This window comes from Crocodylus siamensis, chromosome 5, assembly GCF_052110815.1.
Source record: "Crocodylus siamensis isolate JL-2025a chromosome 5, ASM5211081v1, whole genome shotgun sequence".
NCBI lineage: Eukaryota > Metazoa > Chordata > Crocodylia > Crocodylidae > Crocodylus > Crocodylus siamensis.
In genome coordinates this window covers 178056943-178080720 of record NC_143399.1, presented here as the reverse complement: position 1 = coordinate 178080720, position 23778 = coordinate 178056943, and the positions used below count along the sequence as shown (strand labels likewise).

General features: G+C 39.4%; 1 protein-coding gene across 2 annotated transcripts in view; it reads right to left on the bottom strand.

Moving 5' to 3' along the window:
- The window catches only part of PLXDC2 (plexin domain containing 2), a 489434-nt gene that overhangs the window by 83516 nt on the left and 382140 nt on the right, over positions 1 to 23778 (bottom strand). For both annotated transcript variants that reach the window (XM_090047262.1, XM_090047263.1), the window contains 2 exons: positions 11979 to 12074; positions 11054 to 11135 (listed from right to left, as the gene is read on the bottom strand). In XM_090047262.1, the coding sequence (XP_089903388.1) occupies positions 11054 to 11135; positions 11979 to 12074 (178 nt within the window). The remainder of the gene's footprint in view (positions 1 to 11053; positions 11136 to 11978; positions 12075 to 23778) is intronic.

The window sequence follows — 23778 nt, the reverse complement described above, 5'->3', positions numbered from 1 at the left end:
TTTAAGATTAGATTTATATGCAAATGAGAAATAAAATAATTTATTAGATTAGGTTTGTTCCCATTTAGTGGTTTACTGAGTTCATACCATTTCTTCATTTTTTTTCTTCTGTAATTCAGTTGTTAAGATACTGCACCTGATTTTGTAATGCCAGCATTTTGCCAACCAGCAAGCTGGGCTAGGATACACATATTCTTAGTATAAATGGGTACATTCCTGCCTTGCCTCAAATTCCACATTGAAATGATTAGATGCACAAGAAAAGTAAACAGAAAGAGAAAGCCCCAACAAGTTACCCAAATGTAAGTGATTAAAAGAGAGCCATGTTCATAGGAATAGTTAGGAATATGAAGACATAGGATTGGCCTTTCTGAGTTATCTGCCACTTCATGTTATCCTTTTCACGAATTTGCTAAATTCTGTCTTAAGACCAGTGATATTTTTTGCCATTGTTTTACCTACTGAAAGGGAATCCCACTGCTCTGAAGCTGAGAAACTTTAGACTAAATGTATTTTAGGTCTTCTACTTCACGGGGTAGGGCATGCGGCCATGGGGCCTGCTGTCAAAATCTGGACCACAGAGTCCCATTGGGGCTAGGGGCCAGCAGTGGGGGAGGAGAGGGGAATGGGGGTGAGCAATGGCTGCATTAATCCCTGTGACTGCCATGGTTTATGCTGCTGTTGCCATGAATCTCTCTTTCAAATGCCTATTGAAAAGAAGATCAAACAAACAAGAAGGTCTAGATATAGAAGAATAAAGAACTGTTTTCTGTATAGACCTGGAGATATTGTATGGGGAACTCCACAAAAATATCAAACAGCATTTGAGGTTAAATACCTTTTCCTGTGATCAGCAAGTTCCAAAACATGGTTTCCCCTATTTTCACAATGTCTCTATCACAAAATAATGTATTTTTTCATTAATGGTTTAGGGAGATGCAATGATTGCAAGGAAGAAAACTTGAAAACATCAGAACTTCAGTGAAATCACTACTGCCCTTATCAGAAACCTTTCCCACTTTTAACTTGGCAACTGAATGTCTTACATAAAACATAACAACAACTTTACTGCGTACATAACTGTGCCATTACTGATATGCATGATTAAATGAGACAGCATTCTAGCCAAAACTGCATAATTTGTTTCATCGTTTCTTATCTCTATGGCCCAGATTTATAAAAGCACTTGAGGCACATGCTTAAGTTCATTCAAACTCCAGAAACAATTAAGCATGTCCTTAATATTAAAGAAATGCTTAATATTAAGTGACTAGTTAAGCACCCAAAATGAAAACTGGTGCTTTCCTAAACTGCGACCCAATGGCTTAAATTTAACATTCTCTGTGGACACACCAGACTCTACTGAAAGAAGATCTGAAGGCTTAGGTGCTAATTTGGGAGTTCTGAGACCCAGGTTCAATACTCCCAGGTTCAGTTTCTTGCTCTACAAGAGAATCATGCAGCATGGGTGGTTGGTCCCGCACCCCCACCCCTTTCCAAATCCTAGATTTGGGCACCTGCTCCCTTCCTCCATTCAGAAACCACAACCCTGAATCCTCTTCTGGTATATCAAGTATAAAAAAAAGGCAAGTGGGATATTTTATATAAAGTTCCTTGGATCAGAAACTGGAACCTAGTTCTCTACCCTCTCAAGTGAGTGCCCCAGTCATTACACCAAAGAAGCTTTCTCTCTCTCTCTCTCTGGATTATTGAATGTCATTCCATGTGAACTGAAAGATTTTTAAGAGGAGGAAATTAGAATGTTCCTTTTCCACATTTGGGAATATCTTACACTACACTGTGGTAGGCAGGGCACTCTCCTAAGAAATGGGAGGTTCAGGCTCAAATCCTTGCAGGAATACAAGGTAATTGAACCCAGGTCTCCAACAGCCTAAATAGCCTGCTAATTTAAAGAGAAGATGGGGCAACTTCTTTTTCAGGGCCTGGTAGATCTCTGAAAGATAGGAAGAGGAATCCCTAGCTTGTGGATCCGGATGGGTTATGGACATCTGGCTGCGGAGACAGATATACGTATGCTTAAAGCAGATTTTTTGGCACCTAGGGAATGTTACAGATGGAAATTTAGACACCTACAGACATTAAGACTAGGGACAGACATTCAAAAAGCCTGAGCCTGAGTTGATTCTGTCTCTTCAGGTTAGTCTAACCTGGCTAGGCTGAACCAGTTTGTAACTGACAGACATCCCTTCTGGACTGAAGAAATTCAGGCACATGCCTGCAGTGGCTCAGGCTAAAAGCTGGAGGGTGCTAGAGCATCCCTTCCTTCCCTTACATAGTGCTGAGCTGAGGTGAAGTGTGGCCAGGCCCCGGCAGGAGGCTCTGATTATGTCTGATCAGGGAGGGGTTTCCTCCCTTCCCTCTCACTGCTCTTGATCTGCAAGGGAGCCAGCAGGGAGTTACACAGCATTTACTTACATAGCAGGGTGTTACACAGGGACTAACACAGTGTTTATCAGCCCATCAAGAAAACAAAAGCCTCTCTCATTAGTTCAAGCTTTTGTTTCAGCTTCAAAAAGCTCTAAACGGACACCATCTTGTCTGCCTTTGTCTTGTCTGCCTTACATAGACACCTCTCAGCACTAGCTAGCTTACCATGTGTTGGCTACGATCCATGTGGGAGAGGGGAGGCAGCATGGGAAAGCCAGGCAGACACCACTGTGTCTGCCATCTCTGCTGGAGCTGCAGCCAGGCAGCAGAGGGGAGGGGCCAGCCCAGCTCTCTGAAGCAGAGCAATCCGCCCAGGGCTGCAAAGCTTCTGGGATGCTGGGGGACTCTGATTTAAGTTAAGCCAGGATGGGGTGTGGGACAGACATTCCATAAACCAGTTTGACCCAAATCAGTTTAGTTGGATCAATCAAGTTTATCTCAAACTGGTTTCAAACATTTTCAAACTGGTGCATGTGCACTGAACACCTGTTCTGTTACAGGTTTGAACCAGTTTCTGATCATTTAAGCCAGTTTATGTGTAATGTCTGTCCCCAGCCCAAGTGCCTACTACATAAGGCAGTCTCTGAATGTGGGTTTTGAGGGTATCTATTTTGAATTTAAATGCCAAAGTGAAAATTAATTGTATGAGTTCTTGTCCAGACCTAGCCCGTAGTTCCTCAGCACTTTACTTCCCAGTCTCTAAAGTGGGAACAATATAGTACTTGACTGTTTACAGGGGGTAGGATCACATTAGGACTGTGAGGTTCATGAGGTGCTCTGACTCTATAGTTGAAAGGGAAGTGCATCAGTAATTAAGGTAGGTAGAATCTGATTTTAGGGTGGATAAGGAACTTGAGACCTGTGTGGCCAAATTATTTTTAAGACCACTAAAATTCAATAGTTCCTTTCCACTGCTGACATCTGAGGCTTACTTAAAATCCATTACAAATGACACCACAGACAATATTTGAATATAAATCTATACTGATTTTTTTTTAACACAGCTATTTCTTATTCCTTGGTCTTTTGAGCTTTATATTTTCCATACTAATTTGGTGCTTACCGTTTTTAAACTTAACAAACACAACTTCTTTCCTGGGCAATTAAAGTTAATTATTTTCAGGGGAACTCATTATTTCATTAGTGTGAACAAGCTGTAGAAACTGAACAGATAATTTAATGGCAAAGTTCCATGAGGGGGGGAACCTCTCAAAACTTCCTCAAAAATGACATCTCTGACACTCAGGCTGTACAGGTGTAGAGTGTATCAAGACATTTTTAGAAACATTGGTTAAGCACAAAAAGGTAATATAAACAGCTGTGATGCTACTTAATTCTACCCATTCCCACAGACTGGGAAATCAGAGCTAATTTGAAGCAGTCTATGTTAAGGTACATGCCACCATACCTGTGCAAACACTAAGGGCTTCTGTTTCTGCACAGCTTTACACCCCTAAATACCAAAAAAATGGAACACTTTGTGGGTCATTTTGCACTCTTAATGAACAGCTTTCACTCTCATACATTGTTAAAATAGTGTTGTCTCTTAAATTTGGGATGAATTCTCCATCTCTTGGGCTACAAACAAACATCACATTTGTCCCAAGGACAAAGTGCAGTGTTATCCTAGGACAAAATGCAGTCATTTAGATACCCATGTCCCTTATTTGGAGAATAAATAAAAAGGATCATGAGAGAAGAAGCATTAACAGTTCATTCTGGGACACTGCCAAGTGCATCTGAACAGATATTTTGGGATTACATCATTCAATCAATAGCAGAAAAGTGACACTGCATCTAGTCACTCACTAGACCCTGATCACCCTGGAAGGGTGATGTGTGTACACACCAATTCCAGGATATTTCTTTTCTAGGATAAACACAGACAACTTATCCAGGGACAAATGCAACATCTGTTCCTAGCAATTAATTCTGAAGATTTAAATTACATGCTTCTCTGTAAGATATGTTTTAGTCAAAATGAAATTCAGTGGCTTGGGTTATACAGGCGTTAGACTAGATCATTTGATGGTTCCTTTAAATATCGGAAAGATGCCACTGCCCTCCTGTGAGAGAGGGAGGCGTATCAATTTTGGGGTGGGGGAGTATTAAGAGTGAGGAAGGGGAGTCCCTTGGTTGCAAGACAGAGGACAGAAAGCAGGTAGGATGGGAGGAATTATGGGAAGAAAAAATAATTTAAGACACTAATGAATGGGTCTGAGTAGCCAAAGTTGAGCAGGAGGTGGATTATTTCATAGGTGAAGGACAGGATAACAGGAATGGGTGGGGGGAGGTGGATTTTCTCTGAATTTGTGTGTGTGGGGGTGGTTTTTGTTGTTATACCATCTTATTTTAATTTTTTATTTTGTTCTGTATAAGTTATTTTGCCCTTTATTATATCCTGCCCTCGGTATTTCATGGGAAGGGCAGCACATAAAATACATAATTACTGTAGGTTGGCTGTCTGACTGCATAGTCACAAGAATACAGTGAAATCATCACATTTATACTATAACAAAATTAGAATGGCCTGCCAATTATGCCAGGAGAGATACTAAATAATTTTTTAAAAAGTAACAGAACACAAGAAGACTATCCAAAACATGTAACACATCTGCCTATTTTTCTATAATACTTGCCTAAGGCTAAGAAGAAAATTAGAGCACATGCATGTTGCCAAGGCAAAGCTTTTGCAAGGCAGCTAAACAGGAAATATATGAGACTGAATAAGGAGACCACAGCAAATATAAACAGATGGCAGATGTAGCAGTGCCAAGGGCAAGTGGAGGAGGGGGGCAGAGGAAGAGGGGGATCTCTATTAGGTCTTGCAAAAAATGAAGTTTAGAGGCTGGCCTTGGAATATTTAAAGAAGTGCTTTTGCTGAGGTGTTTGACATCTTTAACTTCTGTTGAGATCAATGTCAGTTGACAATACTTAGCATTAATGTCTAATTTGTCCACATAATTAGGCAACGGTTTTGTGGGTTGTCCTTCACTGGATTTTGGGAATCTCAGACTGAGCACACAAAGCTGAGGCTCACAAAGTTAGTAAAGTTATTTTTCAAAACTTTTGTAAAATAAAGTTAACTGTTCTGATACTCCCAATTCCTAACCTGTAATAAGTATATAATCAACATGATGTCTTTCTGGTAGAAAATACAAAGATTTAAGGATGAAAGGCAATATAAGTGCTCAGTATAAATTATTATACGGCGGATGTAAATTTCATCGAAAAACAGGACTAGTACTATTCTTCACCTCTCACTTCTCTGATCACCCCTTTCGGACAAAGTTCTCTTACTACTAATGTACCACTTACTGGGCACGTCTCCACATGCTCCAGGGTGGATTTACTCTGGAGTAATTTACTACAGAGTAAACCCACCCCGGGCAGGCCACTACATGTGTGGGGAAGCGGGAGCAGATCTGCTTCTCATGGCAGCAATCTGCCCCTTCTAGGCTCCCCCTGGGTGCTAGCCTAGGAGATGGCAGGGAGCACAGGACCAGGAGACAGCTGTCTCCTGACAGAGTCTTGGAAATTGCTCCCTGCCCTTGGGAGCTGCCTGCAGAGTTGGGGTTGGGAGCTCCATGATTGCAGTGGGGACTGGGAGATGATTGCTCCCAGCTCTGTGATTGTGAAGCTGGGGCTGGGAGCTCCCTGCTGCTCAGGCAAGGGGACACTGTCCCTGCCTGGGTTCCAGTGTTTGAGCCCACCCTGGCAGCAGGCAGCTCCCAGGGGCAGGGAGCAGTCTCCCGCTCCCTGCTGCCTGGCTGACCAGGAGAAAATTTGCTTACCAGAATACCAGAACTCTTTCATGTATATGGTACTCTAGGCCAGAATAAAGTCATTTTTATTTCAACAGAGTGGCCCACATAGGGAATATAACTAAAACATACCAGAACACTTATGCTAGGATAGATTTCTCTCCCATGAACATCAAACCTTCAGATAAAGTTGCTATATTTGTAGCAACCGTACTTTGTTGTATGAGTTACACAATACAATTTTTTTAATTGTATCCAACATAAAATACTATGTTACTTAGTAACAGTGTTTAGTAGTGGCAGCTTTTGATAACTGTTATATTAAAAACTACAAGAGAAGCGGATTGTGGGAATGGAATTGTTAATTTATATTGAAAAGATGTTTGGTGTTATATGCTTAACTGCACTAAGAAATCTTATTTTAAAATAGCAGCTAACTGCTTCACCCAGCTGTTCTGCTTTACCACTGGTGATTGGTTGTAATAGACATTGAAGCTTTGTGATCACTGGCAAATGAATATCTTTCTTCCTCACTTCCGGAATGAGAGAGCTAAAAGAGTGAGTATGGACTTAATGGCAGGTCTTTCTAATGACCAACTTCAATGCTACCTTTGAGGGATCACTCTAAATCCTCATTACCTCTTAATTATAGGCTCTGAGCACAAGGCATGGCATTCTGTTTTCTGGTATCCCATTTCTAATGAATCAGTCAGTTCAGACAGGCTATGGAATTATTATCCACTTTGCAGCTCACAATCAGCACTCACTGCAGTTGTTCTTATGCTGATTATTGTGGTTGCTCTGTCTTTTAGTGTTCTTAGAGCCTCCTTTGGACAGACTACTTGAGAAAAAAAAAAATTAGAGTTCTCAGTCCAAAATGAACTATAAATATTAATTTTCACCGTACTCCTTAGCACTTTTAAAATGTCCAGGTTAATACTTCATGTGATATTTTCCAAACGGCATCTCTTCCACCGCAGAGATATTATTTTACAGAAATTACAATAAAAAGCAGTAACATGTAAAAAAAAGTGGGGACACAGAATGTTCTACTCTGAGCAATTTCTAACTAGAACAGTCAGCTACCCTAGTCTAATGAGAAATTCTGTATCATACAAGAAATAGCAGTGAAACACTTTTCCAAAGCTAATTTTAAAAAATATATGCTGAAACGGAATGTGCATGATTCTGAGGAGTCTAATGCTGTCAAGATGCACAAAATGAAGTGGGCAATAAAACAAAGCAGTGAATCTCCCAAAAGCATCTCATTTGTGTGTGTGGTGGGGAATTGTTTATTTGTACTATACTAAACTTCCATTCAGTAAGGAAAACTTGACTCTGAAAATGGATCCACTTTGCTTATGAATGAATGAATTCATTAAGGTATGGAGTGATACTGACTGGCATACTTTAAATCCAGAGTGTTAAACTCACCTTATGCTCCACCAGCAATGTTGGCCAATGCAGTGGCAGCCACCACAGGGCTGTGGAGCAAGGCAAGGCAAGGCAAGGCAAATGCTTGCTGTGACAGAAGTGCACAAGCAGGGTCAGGCCAGGTGGCTGCAGGGTAACCGAGCTGTGTCATACAGTCTTTGCTTGCCCTTCTGCTGCTGACACCCATGTCTACTAGGACCCCAGGACTCCTGATTCTGTGGAAGGACACAGCCACTGCTAACCACGTGTCCATATTTTCTGGCCTGCCAGAGCAGCTCCATGGGATGGATCTGACCCACAGAATGGATGTTTGACACTCCTGCTTTTAAACTAAACATCCCCTGGAAAATGTGGTGAAGAAGTTCTCACAGTTTTGAAGTGTGGCAAGGTAACATAAGAATAGTACTGAGCCAGAATGGCACATGAAGCATCTAAGGTTGGTGGAAAAAAGATTTTGCAAACTGAGAAAAGATCAAGCATAAGAGCACGTAATGCAATGTACTGCATTACTTTTCTGCTACCATTCATATACCTTGTATGCTCCATACCACTGGGCCTTTTTTCTGTGTAGCTACTCAGAACTACCTGATAGTATAGATCTATAAATACATAGCTATTCAGAACTGCCTAGACAGTATTACCTGTAAGCCTAAAAGAATTATGACAGAGAATAATGATTTCCCTTTACAAATATGTGCCGTGCTTCTAGGAACAAAATGTTCTTGTCATTAGCCTCATTCTGAACTAAGGCAATAGACATATGCTTAAACACATTCTTCATTCCATAGTGAAATACTTCCTATGTGGGAGGTGGAAAGTGTGGGTTTGAAACCCTACTCTGGGTTTTCTATTTTCTGGTTTCCTTAGAATAGTACATAAGATCTCACCATTCACCATTTAAAAAAACTGTCTGATCCATGTTGGTGTGTGTTAGGCATACTTTAAGAATGACTACTAAATCAGGCACCGGGGGCATCTAGTTCGTTGGCCTCAATCATATTTGAGAGATTAGGGCTGAATTCCAGCTGACATGGCTCTGGGCATGTACAGAAATCTAACTCTGGGCACACAAAGAATTTTGTTACAAAATGATGAGGTTTGATGTTAGCTCATCTCCAGTGCTTATTTAAGTACCATTTTTGATACTCTAATCCTAGGTTAGAGGAATCAGCTATTAGATAAAAGGACCAAAAAGTCCTGCTGAAGCGCGCAGTCTATACAGATGCTGGGAAAGCTAGGTCACACTAATGTGATGACACTTCCAGTAAATAACTGTTTTTTGTTTTTTTTTCCTAAATCTGTCAGCAGCCACATAAATTGGTTTAGAAATGGCAGAGCCCAGCCTATGATTTGCTCCACTTTTCCCCCAGCAAATGTGTGTTCTGTTCACTACCGACCTAAAGTATGCTGCTTATAGAAAACTGCATCACTTAGATGGATTCTACCTCGGGCTTTCTGAATGTCTGTACCTAGATCATGTGACTCAAATGGAGTAATAAGTTTAACAGTGGCCCATTTTAATTTCCTGTTAAACAGAAAGACCTACAGGACTGAACAGAATGCACTTCTCTTGTTCTTTCAGTCAGAAAGAGGACTCTTTGAAATAAAGGTAACCCTCTTGCAAATAGCCCTGTGCATCACTTAAGTGACACTGAAGCCCAGGTTTAGGACTTAAATGATCAATAAAACTGGGCTAAGGAAGGAAAAATTATGAATTTCTTATGCCAGTAGGATGGTATTTTTTCCCTTTCTTGTGGTTAAACTATTGTATCACATATGGGAAGAAAACTCTATCCAACATCAGCAATAAAAATAATGCAAGTTCACAAGACTAATGAGAAATTAATAAAATCCAAACCAAATTAATTAGAGTAAATCAATCACATTAAAAATTGAAGCAGATCATCTGGTATAAATCAACAGAGCTCCATTGAGGTATTTAATGGAGCTATCAGGGAAGATCCATTTCACGAGTTTTAGTGGAGTGATTCTGACTAACCCAGCTGAGGATCTGATACGCAATTTCTACCCAACTAGGACTGTATACAAAGTCTCTGGAAACCTAAATATGTTGAAGTATTTGGTACTCACCAAAATACAAAGGGAGAGAATGCAGTAATTATTTTAGGACTATTTTCTACTTGCAATGACCTGGCTAACTTGCACTCACCCTATCTGATTCCCATGTGCACTGTCTTTGAAGCAACAGAGTTTAGCATTTTGCATATTTCCCCCAAATGTTCCTAAATGTGAAGCCAAGCAACATGGAAAAGCCTGCAGTCTTCTCACCAGCTAGGCTCTCCCTGAAACAGCCTACTACAGGTGTACCTCTTTTTATTCTCTCTGCCTTCCTTCCTGATGCACAATATAATTTAGACATCAATATCACAAGAGCTTTCATGCAAAATTAACCAAGAGCAATAAGCGTTGCTGCAAATCTCCAAAGCTCAAGAAAATGCAAATATAAATAATCACAACTATTTAATTCCATACCACCTTTGGCAACTATTTGTCAGTTTTTCATCACCTGTTATTACAGCAAAGTTTTATAATGCTAATAACCATTTCTGTTTTCATTATTCATCAGCTTTATAGATAACATTCCTGAAACCAATTTCCAGGCTTGAAAAACAGAACAAGAATAATAAATATTCGTAACTATTCTGTATTTTACATAACCAAATTGTTGTTAAGTACATTCAGGCCCTCAAGGTCAGTAACTGAAGAACTTTTCAGAAGCCAAGATTGCAAACTTATTATTTTGTTCTTTACACTCCAGCTATTCCATAACTTTCAAATTGTTCTTGCAGCTAACTTGACTGTCAGAGTTAATGTAACAACTAGAGGGTAGAGGAGAATCAAAATACTCACTAAATGATTGGAGGTTCAAAGACTTCCTTATTTTATCTCCCCATTATGTCAGTCTCACTCCTGTTTAGGGACCAAGTAGGTGTTTATAGCTAAATTTATTTCTACTTAGTGTCTGTACGGAGGGAAATGCATGTTGATGAAGTCAAGTGTGACAATAGGAGAAACTTTTGAAAGAGAAAAAAAAAATCATTTTTTCTACAATTTAAACCAAACAAATTAAAAATGTAGCCAAGGTTATGGAAATAATGGCTTTAACTGTACCTCATTAAAAACAGTTGGTTTTGACCCTGCTTTCCTAGCGTTCTTTTATTAACTTAAATCAGATACTGATGTGTAGCTGATGATTGGAGCCACTGAACTCCATTGTAAGCCCATGCTTCAGATTCCATGAATTAAAATGCCAAAAATATTCCCCTGGATTTTCTTCTGCAAATAAGATTTGCTAATAAAAACCCCTCCTGTGCACTGCATCATATGAGGTCAAACATTATTTGGATGAAATTTGAACACTGCTTTGCTCAAAACTTATGGCTTACCTTTGGAGTTTATAACACCAGCTGCAATTGAAGCCAATCTGGGCAGTGACACATGGACCACAGCTGTTAAACTGCAGACAGGCTGGGAGACAGATAAATATATAAAAATCAATACACACATTAATCTTATAAACAATTCTTACTACATTTACAAATCAAAAATAAATCCTTTCCAAAAGCATATTTAAGGCCCAGAGATTACTAGCGTTACCCATTAAAGACAGACTACCAATTCATACTATACAAATGCAAGCACAGAAAATACATTTGACCTTTAGGATTTAATTTGTATTGCATTTGTAAATTTAATCCCATTTCCACAAACCTCTTTTCGGTATAGCTACAAAATTTTTAGCATACTGTTATGTATTAAGGCTTTCCTTAAATGTTTTCTCTTTCTGGTCTAACATTCCTGGTAGACTCACATTTAGATAATACGTAGACAGTAAGACTGACAGGAAAGCATACAAGTAGTGTAATTCGATTAGAGAAAGGATGCAAGCCATTTCAATTTCTCACAGTACTAGAGCTCACAATTTAAATTCTAAGATTTCTGAACAATGTTGTTTAACACTGGACAAAGAAGGTTGATGAATTGCAAGATGTTTTTGTAGATGTTCCTTTGAGATGGGATGTGCTACATATACAAGTTTCTGTGTTTGACTCTCGAGCATGAAAATTACTTCTTTTTCATGAATAAAAACTTACAAGAGACATGATGATTTTGGGAAACAATGCTATACAGCTGTCATTCATGATCTACTGAAAATTGCAGGACCCTGACCTGCAGACTCATTTCAGATACAAGAGAACATGTGGTCTCCAATTCATCTGTAAGGAAGTTTTTCAAACTCAGATTATAGGGAAATATTAAGAATGCTACATTTTTCAAACCTGGCATCTGTTTATATTTAATTTTACTTACTGGGTAGAGGTATCATCTCAACAGCTGACAGATTGGTAATCTTTGACATCTGTAGCTCAACCCTGTGATATTCATAAATTGTTCTTCTACGGACATCTGCCAGGGAGGAAAAAACAAACCTGCATTTTCACTTATTTTTTTGCAAGATGTACTCTGTGAGAAAACAATATGCTTAATAATTGATTACTGTAAATTAATGGTGTGTGTATTAACACACATACAATTTTTCCCCAGGATGAAAATTTAGCTTAAAAAATGCTGTAGAAAAGGAGAGATTCATTTGAAACACCATCAGAGCTGACAGCTCAGGAGTTTTTCACTAATAAAGACTTTGAAAATGCTGACTGAGTTCTCACATATCTCATTAACTTGTTTAAGCAGAATTTCTATAGCTTATGCGCAAGGATATTTACAGTGTAATTCAGATATTTCTCAAGCTTAATGGTTTATAGAACTCCCTGGAACCTCATTTGTTGCCAAAACAGGCATGTGTATCAGGAATGATTTCATCAAACAAAAATGGTTTCATCACTTGATTTATGTTGTTAGCTGGGGGCTAGCTCACATATTAATACTGAGGTATTTGCACTGCATTAAAATATATATTTTTTAATATCAGAAAATAATAAAAATGTAAAGGGGGCCAAGACAAATAGTTTTCCAAAGGCAGCTGATTGTATAATTTTTATACAGGTTGGTTCTACATAAGCTTTTCAAGGTAGAAAATTCACTGTAAAGCCATACATGTTCTGTTTTGACAGACTGAAAACACTAGATGATGGTAACCCCAAAGCAGAAGTGAAACATGAAAAATACTATTAATTGTTGATTTCCTATTGAATAGCCTATTATTTATTCTGGTCGAACTTAATATTCTAGATATTAAGTGCATGGCTTCAAGACACATTGGCAGGCCAGAACATTTGTCAATTAGAGGTTTCAAGTATACTCCTGGTCTGAAATAATAATGGCTGTTTCCAAGTGCCTTGAAGTCAAGATGATTTCCTTTCCAGAAGGCTGATCAAATTTCCACTGAAATCAATGCGAGCACCTTTCTTGACTTCCAAGGATCAAGCCAGAAGAGAAATGAGTGATTGCAAAGGATGAAAGATTTTCTCGGTCTATTTGATTTTCTGAGCTGATGAAAAAAAGAAGAAAAGGAATAGGGATAGTTACAAACTTAAGCAGGTTCCTCCACAGTTTGTGTTACTCATTCTGCATTGTATGATGGGACATCACTCTCACTGATCAGAGGGACATGTTTTTGTTGTCAATCCTTAAAGGGAATCTAGAGAATATTGTTTGATTCCCTAGCTGCTGCACAGTTATACAGCAGTTTTTTTTCATCACTTCTGCACAGGATGTTGCAGGACTTTCTTTTAGATACAGAGAAAAAAAAATTACATTAAAAGAAACAAAGACAGGCTGACAGAACTGGACTATTTAGTCTGGAGAAGAGAAGGCCGAGGTGGGACTTAATAGCAGCCTTCAACTATCTGAAGGGTGATTACAAAGAAGATGAAATTAGACTGGTCTCAGTGGTGACAGATGACAGAGCAAGGGGCAATGGCCTCAAGCAAGGGAACTTTAGTTTAGATATTAGGAAAACTCTATCACGATGATTAGTAAAGAAAGCACTGACACAGGTTACCCAGAGAGTTTGTGGAATCTCCATCCTTGGAGACATACATACAAAGCCTTGGTTAGGATGACATAGTTGAGGGTGGTCCTGCCTTGAGCAGGGGGTTGGACTAGATGACTCCTGAGGTCCCTTCCAACCCTAATTTTCCATGATTCGAAATAAATGTAATTTATCAATAAATACTAATTTCTACCTGATGTACCAGAGTGTATTAGAAGAGACACCTGTTTTTTATTCTGGAGAGCCTATATTGGCCTGGATGGAATAAATCTGCTGGGATAAGTGGTATGGCTAGCCCTCAAAAGGACAAGTGTGTGTGCTACTATCAGTACCAAGTGCAGGCAGTCAACAGCAATCTGTTGATGCCTGCTGAAAGCAGCAAAGCAAGCTCCAAGATGGGGCTGTATAGAGAGATCATGTGATATTCTGCCCTCTACTGACAAGACTCCTTGTAAAGTGACTGCACCACACAGCTTCTCTGTTCTCCCTCAGTGCAGAAACTTTTAAGCATACATAGGCAGCAGACAATGCTACTTTTATTTAATTCCCTGTTAGGTTTAAAAATGCTAATTAACTCAACTAGTTGTTTAGTTGAGACCAACTTCTATTTTATTATTTTATCTTTCATGCACTAATGACTTTTAGATTGGTACATTTATACATTCTAATGTCGTACACATATTATACATATTCTAATATGTAAATTATATATTATAGTTGCATATTACCACAGAGCCATTTTGATTAGAGATAAGGCAGATCTTGGTTAAGCAAGACATCTACCCTGGAAAACGTGATACCTGTCCAGACTTCCAAATGCACTGGACTAGAATACCTGCCAAGATGAAGCTAATTTGGGCAGGGGTTGAGTAGATCTCCTGCCAACGGTGGAAGATTTATTCTCCCAGAATGATTAGTTCAACAGAAGCACCTGCCAAATCAAAGTAATCAGGAAATGTGTTGGAAATGAACTCCAGCCAAAGCTGGAGGGTTTAATTTTTTTCCAAAGAAATCTTGATCCTTCCGTCCAAAAATATGCAAAGGAATACATACATACAAATGATGGCATTGGCACTTTAAATGAACCCTGCTTCAATCTCTCATTATTAAAGGTTAACAGTTCAGATTCATTCACCATAATTTTAATAATTCCAAGTCCACCCTGTTAAATGCCCAGAGGGACTTATAAAACATTAGCATTCACAGTTTTCCAAAGTTCCAATGAAATAGATTTGGCCACATGTAGATAATTATTAAAAATTACTAATATTTTATTTGATAATGTTATGCTAGTTGATTTCTAATCAGGGTAAGAAGACATTCCATTTAGGAGTAATTCTGCAGGCGGAGCAAGGCTTGACCTTTCCGTTTACAGGTGCAATTTATACCCACAAAATGTAATGTTCTATGGCAGTGCTTAGTATAAGAAATCCTAGCTTTTGAGTACTTGTATACATTAGAAAAATTCTACATGTATTTCCATGAACATGTTTACTGAAACATTTTACTTTTCTTTTCATCTTTGTTATCTGTTCTAATATTAAGTTGAACCCCCCCCCTCAAATTTATCAGTCTTCAATAATAGTTCCTACTTCATTTCACTTGTTTCATTACAACATGGTCCAAATGGTTATTTGATTTATAAGGGTTACTCTCAAAAATAGCAATGTGTTGTCTTTGAATACAAAACTACAGATACATTATGAGCTTAAAGAGATGAAAAGAAAATTAACCTCTTGAGGTAACTATATTTCTCAGCATTGTTGCCAGTCTCTAGAAAGATAACATGTGGTGTCAGAAGGCCAATTGAAATAGTTATTTCAAGGGATTAAGCAGCATATCTGTAAATTATAGATGTCTAAGATACTAGATAGCACATTTTCCCCGTAGTATTATCACAGTCGTTTCAAATGAAATAATGACATGTAAACATTACATGAATGAAAACTGCCAGAAATTACCTAAAGAATATAAGGGGTTCAAAAGACACTGCAGTAATAACAGAGCAGCAGAAGCATCTACAAAATATCTAAAAGGTCAGGTCTGTAACTGGTACTGAAATGTTTTTAATGTACATATCTGACAGATGTAAAATTTGATTGCATTTCTTCTGTTATATAAATTATCTTTTTTGCATAGGATTTCCAAACTAGAATGCACCATTTAGTAAATGATATTTCCTGACATGCATGCTTAGACATGGATAAAGCGCTCATTTACATTTTCTAGATTTATCTTCATGAAATAAAAAGGTTTCCTCAACTGAGGATTCCTAGAGAATCAGATCAGCAAGAATCACTAGTTGGGAAATAAGGAAAAAAACACCCCTATCTAGTCACATGGGCATTTATACACATATATTTTCGTGCTTGGATGTGCTGGAGATCCAGCACACTGAAGCAGATGTGATTAATCAAGTCTGATCCACATGTGAGCTGATGCGCACCACGATGCATCGCTTGTAGTTGTATAAGCAGAGAAATGAATGTCCGTTTGAAGAAAATGGAGGCAATGAGCTTTTGAACTAAAACACTTTCTATGCGTTTTAATTCAAAAGTGGACCGCTGTCATTTTCTGCACGCTGATGTGCATTTCGCTGCTTATACAACTGCAAGCGACACAGCACCAGATGCTTTTCAAAGTGCCTGACACTGCGGTTCTTGCATTTGTAAAAATGTCTATTTCATCTGTTTTTAACTGTAATGGGGAAAAAACAATAGCCTGTTTACAAACAGCAAAATCATGTACATGTTATGTGAATGACAGGTAAATTTAAAATATTATGCATTGCCAACAGTTTGTGAATTAGATAAATGATAAAGACGACAGTGGGAAACTTCAATTAAATCCAGCAATTAGTTTTCCATCACTAGCATCTCACTCTGTAGAACTGGTAGATCAATCAAAGTTTCACTTTAAGTGACAAAGTACAATCTCCAAGTACAGCTTTAGGATCAGTCATATTTTTAGCTTCCATGGTGGACAGCCATCTACTACAGAACGTGAAGGAGTCTGAATTTAGTGCTGTTATCTACTAACATTAACAAACAGATGGAAAATGCATACTATACCTCCAGAAGACAAGCTTGTGAACAAAAATCTATAACTTTACTGGATTCCAAGAACCACCGACTTAACACAGATAATGGTGTCATGGTTCATTATAATTTGACTTCTCCTTTGCCTACCCTCATTTAGCTCCACAGGTGATAATGGCTTTCTCCATTTTGAACCTAATTACATAATTAGGTTTACTTATTTCAACTGCTGTTTACTTGGTCTGTAACTACTTCTGATAACCATAGGTTTACTACCCACTTCCCTCTTTAATGTGATCACTTTAATTTGCATAATAGGGTTAAACAGAAGTAATTCTTCTAACTGGTGTTTAGTTTAGGCTTCTTTCCCAGACCTGAAGAATGGCATTTTGTGTGTAAAAGCTTGTCTTACAGTTCCCTCAATTACAAAGTTAGTTCAGAAAAAGATATTACCAAACAAATCTTGCTTCTCATAGATTCCCTGGTCCATCATGGTTACAACCTTCCTACAATACTACTAAATCCACAGGATACTGTTAGTAGTACAGTAAGTGCTGCTCCCTACAACCTACTACCATTTAAGGGACTATTCCCACCTTGGTCCCAAGTGAAGATCTATAACTAAGAACAAAACCCCCATTTGTTTTGTACAAAACTTATTTTTTTATCACTCTGAAAATTATTCAACACTGCAAAGTCATAAATCACTCAAAGAATTTGCATCTCACTTAAAATTTACATAATGATCAAAGAGAAGAGTATCAGTTGAGAACATGCAGATCAAACACTAAACTCATATATTATTGAACTAACAAATTAAACTCTAAATAATGCTTTTATGAGTAACGTAGAAAAAATGTCCACAGATAATAGAGTCAGAAGGGACCCAATAGACCCTGCCCCTGGCAGGAAAGAGGACCAAAGTCAGACAACCCTTGCCAGGTGACTGGCAAGCCTCCTCTTGAAGACCTCCAAGTTAGGTGATCACCTCTCTTGGCAGCCCGTCCCAGATTCTGGCCACCCTTACTGTAAAAAAATTCTTCCTAATGTCTAACCTAAATCTACTCTCCACTAGTTTGCACCCATTATTCCTAGTTACTCCCTGGGGTGCTCTGGTAAACAGCACATCCCCAATTCCCTGCTGTCCTCCCCTGCTAAACTTATAGGCAGCTACAAGGTCACCCCTCAGCCATCTTTTGTAAAGGCTTGAAGTGATCCAGATCTCTCAACTTCCCCTCGTAGGGTCTTTCATGGAGACTACTTATCATGTGAGTGGCCCTCCTCTAAACCCTCTCCAGATTCTCTGTGTTCCTCTTGAAGTGCAGCACCCAAAACTGGACACAGTTGAACTGACCAGGAAAATATTTACTAGACAGTATTCTTTACTTCCTTGTAGCTTTACTTATATTTGTGAGCCCAGCTCAGCTATAGTTAGCTAGGGGGTGGGCACAGGAAACAAAGATATTTTGTACTACCAGTAGACCATATTGGTAATCTGGGAACTAGCTGGGGCCAGTAAAGCCCCTGGGAAAAGTTTGAGCTGCTTTAGAGTGTGTTAGTGCTGAGAATTTGACCCTTTGTATAATTATGTGGGTGTAAATGGCATTAAAACTTGCAAAAGCAGTAGGAAATTAGTTCCTTCATTTTCACCAAGGCTGCTGTGTTTTAGCTTGATGAACATGAAAACACAAACAGCAGACATGTTTCCTGGAGACTTCAGGAATGTAATTCTTTCAAGGCTCTCGTTGATGTAAACAAACCAGAACAAAATCTTCACCAGTTTTAGCATGCAGAAGTATCCCTTAATTATAGGTGCTTGAATTACATTATATATTGAGTGTCACTAATTGCACTGAAACTGGAATGTTACTAATAAATAACTAAGCTGCAATTCTGATTTGCACACATAGAGTAATTAGAGTGTTATTAAACCTTAGGTTGCCAAAGTATATATTTCCTAAAATAGCTGTACCTGCTATAAGAAGAGTCTAGTCTGAAAATACTATGATACTTCATCACAGAGAGTTGCAATAGGAAGTCTAGGAACCCAGCAGTATGTTGTGTGAAAAATCAACATTTAACATCATTTTACCGCTGAAATTTGTTCTCTTAGGCCCTTGGCAAACTTTGCATTTGTTACATGTTACATGAGAGAAGTATCACACCACAAATTGTTAATGTTCCAGAACATACTTTAAAATTATTGCAAGGTACTTCCATGCCACAAGGAAGTTGCTGTTTCAACGAGCAACTATTATACAGCTGATCTACCACTTTCATCCAGCAAACACTTGGTTTAATGTACGGACTATTTGTTGCATCATACTCGCATATACTGCATGAAAAAAGCGATGTCTGCCAGGGGACCTATGGAATACTGCCTGTAAGCAGGGTTGAGATTTGCTAAGTTTTCTATTGCTGAACCTGATGTTTTTTCATTTTAATCATGAGCAAATTAATTTAACTAAAAAAGCAATAGGAAGGTACTGGGGGGTGAAGAGAAAGGAGAAGTTAGAGGGGATTTAGGAGCAGAGTGTTGGAGCTTGAGAGTCGGAAGAATGGAGGTAGTAAAGTTTGAAGAAATGAGGAAGGTTTAGGAATGGAGAGGAAGGGCTGGTTTTACAAAGAAGAGAAAAATAAGGACCTTTGAAAAGTCAGTGGCAGTAAAGAGCAGTGAGCTAACAGTTAGCATAGTGAAGACGATAAAGGAAAAAGGAAAGAAAACTTGCTGAAGTAGGTAAGTAACTTCGTTATAATAAATAATAATGTTCTTAGGTTTAAATATTGCCAAAGTGCTTCCAGACTATGCACATATGCATATAGAGTTATGCTTGAATTGCAAGCATGCGTGTGGTAGAATGCAGCAGCCATACTGCACAGCATTTGGCAGGGTGCTAAAGGTTTATTTTTAATATTAAACCAATAATAATGGAACAATATAAACACCTCATAAAAAAAAAGCAGTTCAACAAAAAGCCCACCTACCCAAATCACACATCTTCTTATTTACTCTTCCTTCCAGTACTAATGGGGAAAATCCTAAGACAGTTCTAATAGATACATTCTTCTGTAGGAAGAGAGCAAAGTGGAACTACTTTGTGGAAAAGAGTAAGAAATGCATATTAATAACAGTATAGTGCCTGCAGAAGTCATAGGCGTATTCAAAGTGTTGGCATTATTGGAACTGCTTTCCAAGCTTGACCTATCAATAAATGCATCACTTTTTAATATTTTGTTTTATAAATATAACACCCCTCCCCTCACACACTCTGGACTGTATACTGTGTTTTATGTGTTTTGATATGGGCCCCTGTTGTTCTGCCATGTGCTCAGCACATGGCAAGCTAGAGCCTGTATCTGGGGAAAATATGTTAAATCCTCTGGCCTCATTAGCCAAAGGAAGCAGGGGATTATTCAGGCAAATTGGCGGGGGGAAAACCTAAAATGTGCCCCTCCTTGATTGGACAAGACTTGGGTGAGGTCACACTGGGTATATAAGAACAACTCACTAACGTTCTGGGGCTCTTATTCATTGGCCTGCTGAGAGCTGCACAGCAATATTGCGAGCCAGAAAGCCTGCTCCGTATGGAGGAGGGGTCTCCCCTGGTCTCTGATCTCCCCCCCTCTTCACTAGAGAGGCAAGCAAACACTGGTTCAAGTGAAAATTCAGGTAGATGGAGAGAAAGCCTGTTTTGGAGTTTAAGAGTCCTATTTCCTCCTCCCTCCCCACACCCTTTTCTTTTTTTTAAAGTAGGATTAATACTATGGGCATGTTAATCACTGAAGCAGCTGCCCAGGAATGGGTCCTGGCAGTTACTGGCTACAGGCGTCTGGCCCCCTCTGTTTTGTAATTGTATTGTCTGAGCATGGGGTATTGCTGAAACTGGTTGTCCGGGCTGCAGTCATAGGCCTGAGCCTTTTTTCCCTGTGCTGTCTCTGCAGATTTGGTGTTTCAGGCCTGGCCGACTTTTCTTGCCTAGTTCAGGCCCAGTGATGTAGGCCTGACCTCTTCTTCAAAGTTTTCCTTTTGCAGTTTTTGCCCAGCAGAGCTGGGATTGGGACTAGGACTAGGGGTGCAGCATATGGATGAAAGCCTCAAGGCCACCACATGCAAGTGGGGATCATGCTACGGGGTGGCAGGAAGCCATGAGGGTCCCCTTGCAACACAGAAGGACCCCCGCTCTGTAGCAGCTTCCCACAGCCCAGTGAATACAGGAGCAGCTCAAAGGACTCTCCAGCGAAGCCCCGTCTCCAGCCCATTGCTGAAGGGCAGGTACAAGGGTACAAAACCCTGGAATTGCCTTTTGGGTGAGCCCCAAGACCCAGACTGCCGGAGCATGGGTGAAGCCTCCCCGAGACAGTGCTGTAGTTGGTAGTGTTTTAAATTGTATTTAGTGCTTTCTCTGTTTTCTTTGCCTTTGTTTTCAGCAATACATTTATCCTCTGTGTTTACACTGCTTGGGAGGACAGTGTTTTGTTTATGCAGGATACCCTAGTAATTTATTTAGTGTTTCCCAGGTTCTTTGGGTGGGGCCTTGAGCCAAGGTAAAATAAATTTATATCCCAAAATTGAACCTGGCCCTTGCCGCTGCCAACTGGTTTTTGGCAGAAGGAAAAACAAGTGAATTAAAGCTAAGCAACTCAACTGCCTGTTTTCCCCTGTTGAATCTTCTATGTCAATGAGGCCTAAAATATATAAAATATATACATAACTGTGTATGGCTTTAACTCATATTTAACAGGCAAACTAAAACATATGAATGATATACCCTTTAGATAACGATTCACCCCAATTCTGTCTTAGAATGGCTGAGGTAAACTCTCAAACACTAAGAATTCTCTATGGAGAAAACCAGTTATTTGGGTTTGCTTCCAGTTCTTATAAACAATCTCTATTTTATATTGATCAAATACATTTTTAGTGAAATAACCAACCATAACAAAAATGAAATGTCTCCAAATCAGATTGTCAGAGGCATGTTTTATTCATTTCTTCTTTATCAAAATTAATTAAACAGTTTATGCCTGGCTTTGTAGTTAAATTATTTTGTAAAGTATTTACAAAATTCATCTGTTTTCCCCTGTTAATCAGTGGTTAAAGGATCCAAGAACTAGTTCGAAGTTGACTCTGGTAAAAAGGAGGGCCAGATTTGCAGAAGTGATGAGTGTGCACAATTCTAATTAAAGTGAATGGGAGCTTCAGCTATTCGGGACTTCTGAAAAACATGTCTTTAAGGTCATGTTCACTAGCTGGGCAATCGTAGAGGCAAATGGAAGATAACTATTTTACCATTAGGCCCCTCTGGAATCCTGCATTGCATACTTTAGTCAATGAACATACAGCTATAAACTTAAAAAAAAGATATTGTCTCACTTTTACAATCTTTTCTCCAATGCCTGATGAAGGGTGTTTATGTCCGAAAGCTTTCAATTAAAGAATTTTTTTGCAAAAATCTTGTTGGTCTAATAAAAAAATATCAACTCTACTAAGCATCCTGACTGTTTTTTCCTCTAGACAAATACGGCTACAACCTGGATAACTGACACATGGAAGATATTGAATTTTAGCCAATTTTTAAAATGAAATCTTCATATTTTCCCAAGCAGGAAGCAACTGTGATCACCTGAAACCTGAGACACTGCTCCTGCCATGTTTCAAAGTAATCTGCATCACCACAGAACCTCACAAGAGGTGAGAGACTCCATAGCAGCTACGAACTGACTACCCAGAGGAGTTTTCCTCTGTTGACTTCTCTGAGAAATCCTATGAAATATGAACTTTCATTTCTACCCAGGAGAACTTTTACAATCTTTTTGCCAATGCCTGATGAAGGGTGTTTGTGCCTGAAAGCTTTCAATTAAAGAATTTTTTCCCCAAATATCTTGTTGGTCTAATAAAAGATATCATCTCTACTGTGAGTCCTGATTGCTAGTCTCACTAAGACTCTGAAAATACTTTTGATTTTCATTTTATTTCAGGGAGCAGGAAATGAAAAACAAACATGTGAACCAGATGTAGTTCTGTAAAATGCACAGTACAGAGAAATATTCACAGTGACTCACAAAGTGTAGCCGTGTGCCAATGTGTCTGTTTTTTCCAGTTGACTTTCCAATTAGTTTAAAAAAAAATACAGTCTTATTATCCCAAAAGAGCTTATTATCAAAAAATTATGCCAAAAATAGCCAACATACCAAAGAGAGTTGTTCAAGACAAAAAGTGTGACCCAAGTGGATAATATCATATGTAGATTAGCAGTTGCCTATGGTTTAGAAGCCACCAAAGAATTAACTCTTTTATGAAAGAGGAGGTGACATGAACCAAATAAAATATTCAGCTTGTAGTCAAGGGAATTTCACTTTTGTCATTTGACCTAGCATCCACTGAGGAGACAACATCTGGAATGGTTTTGATTATATACCTGAGTACACATCTTGGTTAAGTGAAGGTCACCTCACATTTCTTAAAGACTTGACCCTAGACCAGGGGTGGGCAAAATATGGCCTGTGGGCTGGATCTGGCCCGCCACGCACTTTCATCCAGCCTGCAGCACCCACCAACAAACTGTGTCCCACCCAGTCTTTCCACCCATGAGGATGGGAGTGAGGCGCCCACATGTACATACAGCCCCAAACATACTCTATCGCCTTGCTCCCATGCTCATGGTAGGAAAGGCCCAGACAGCAGGCAGCTTCCGCATGGGGCTGCTGCAGCCCCAGGGGCCTGCTCTGCTTCCCTGGTCTACTGCTGTCTCCACACAGCACATAGGGAAGAGGCAGGGGCAGGGCTGCAGGTGGGCAGGAGCACTGAGCAAGGGGCTGGGGCTGGTGGCAGCACAGAGCCTGTGTCCAGGGGAGGTGGTGGCAGTGTGGAGCTTGGGTGGGCAGTGTGTGAGTGTGAGGGAGGATGGGTGTTATGGGGACCCTCCATACACTCCCTCCATGGCACGCAGCCCTGGCAGGAAGTGACAGCAGCAGCAGCAGCAGCAGGTGGGGTGCTCGGGGCACAGGTGCCCAGCAGGGCACAGATCCAGCCAGCACTGCACATTGCAGTGAGGGGTGCAGCCTCTACTAGGCAGTATGTATTGCCTGTGCTTCCTGCCACTCACACACAGGGGCATGG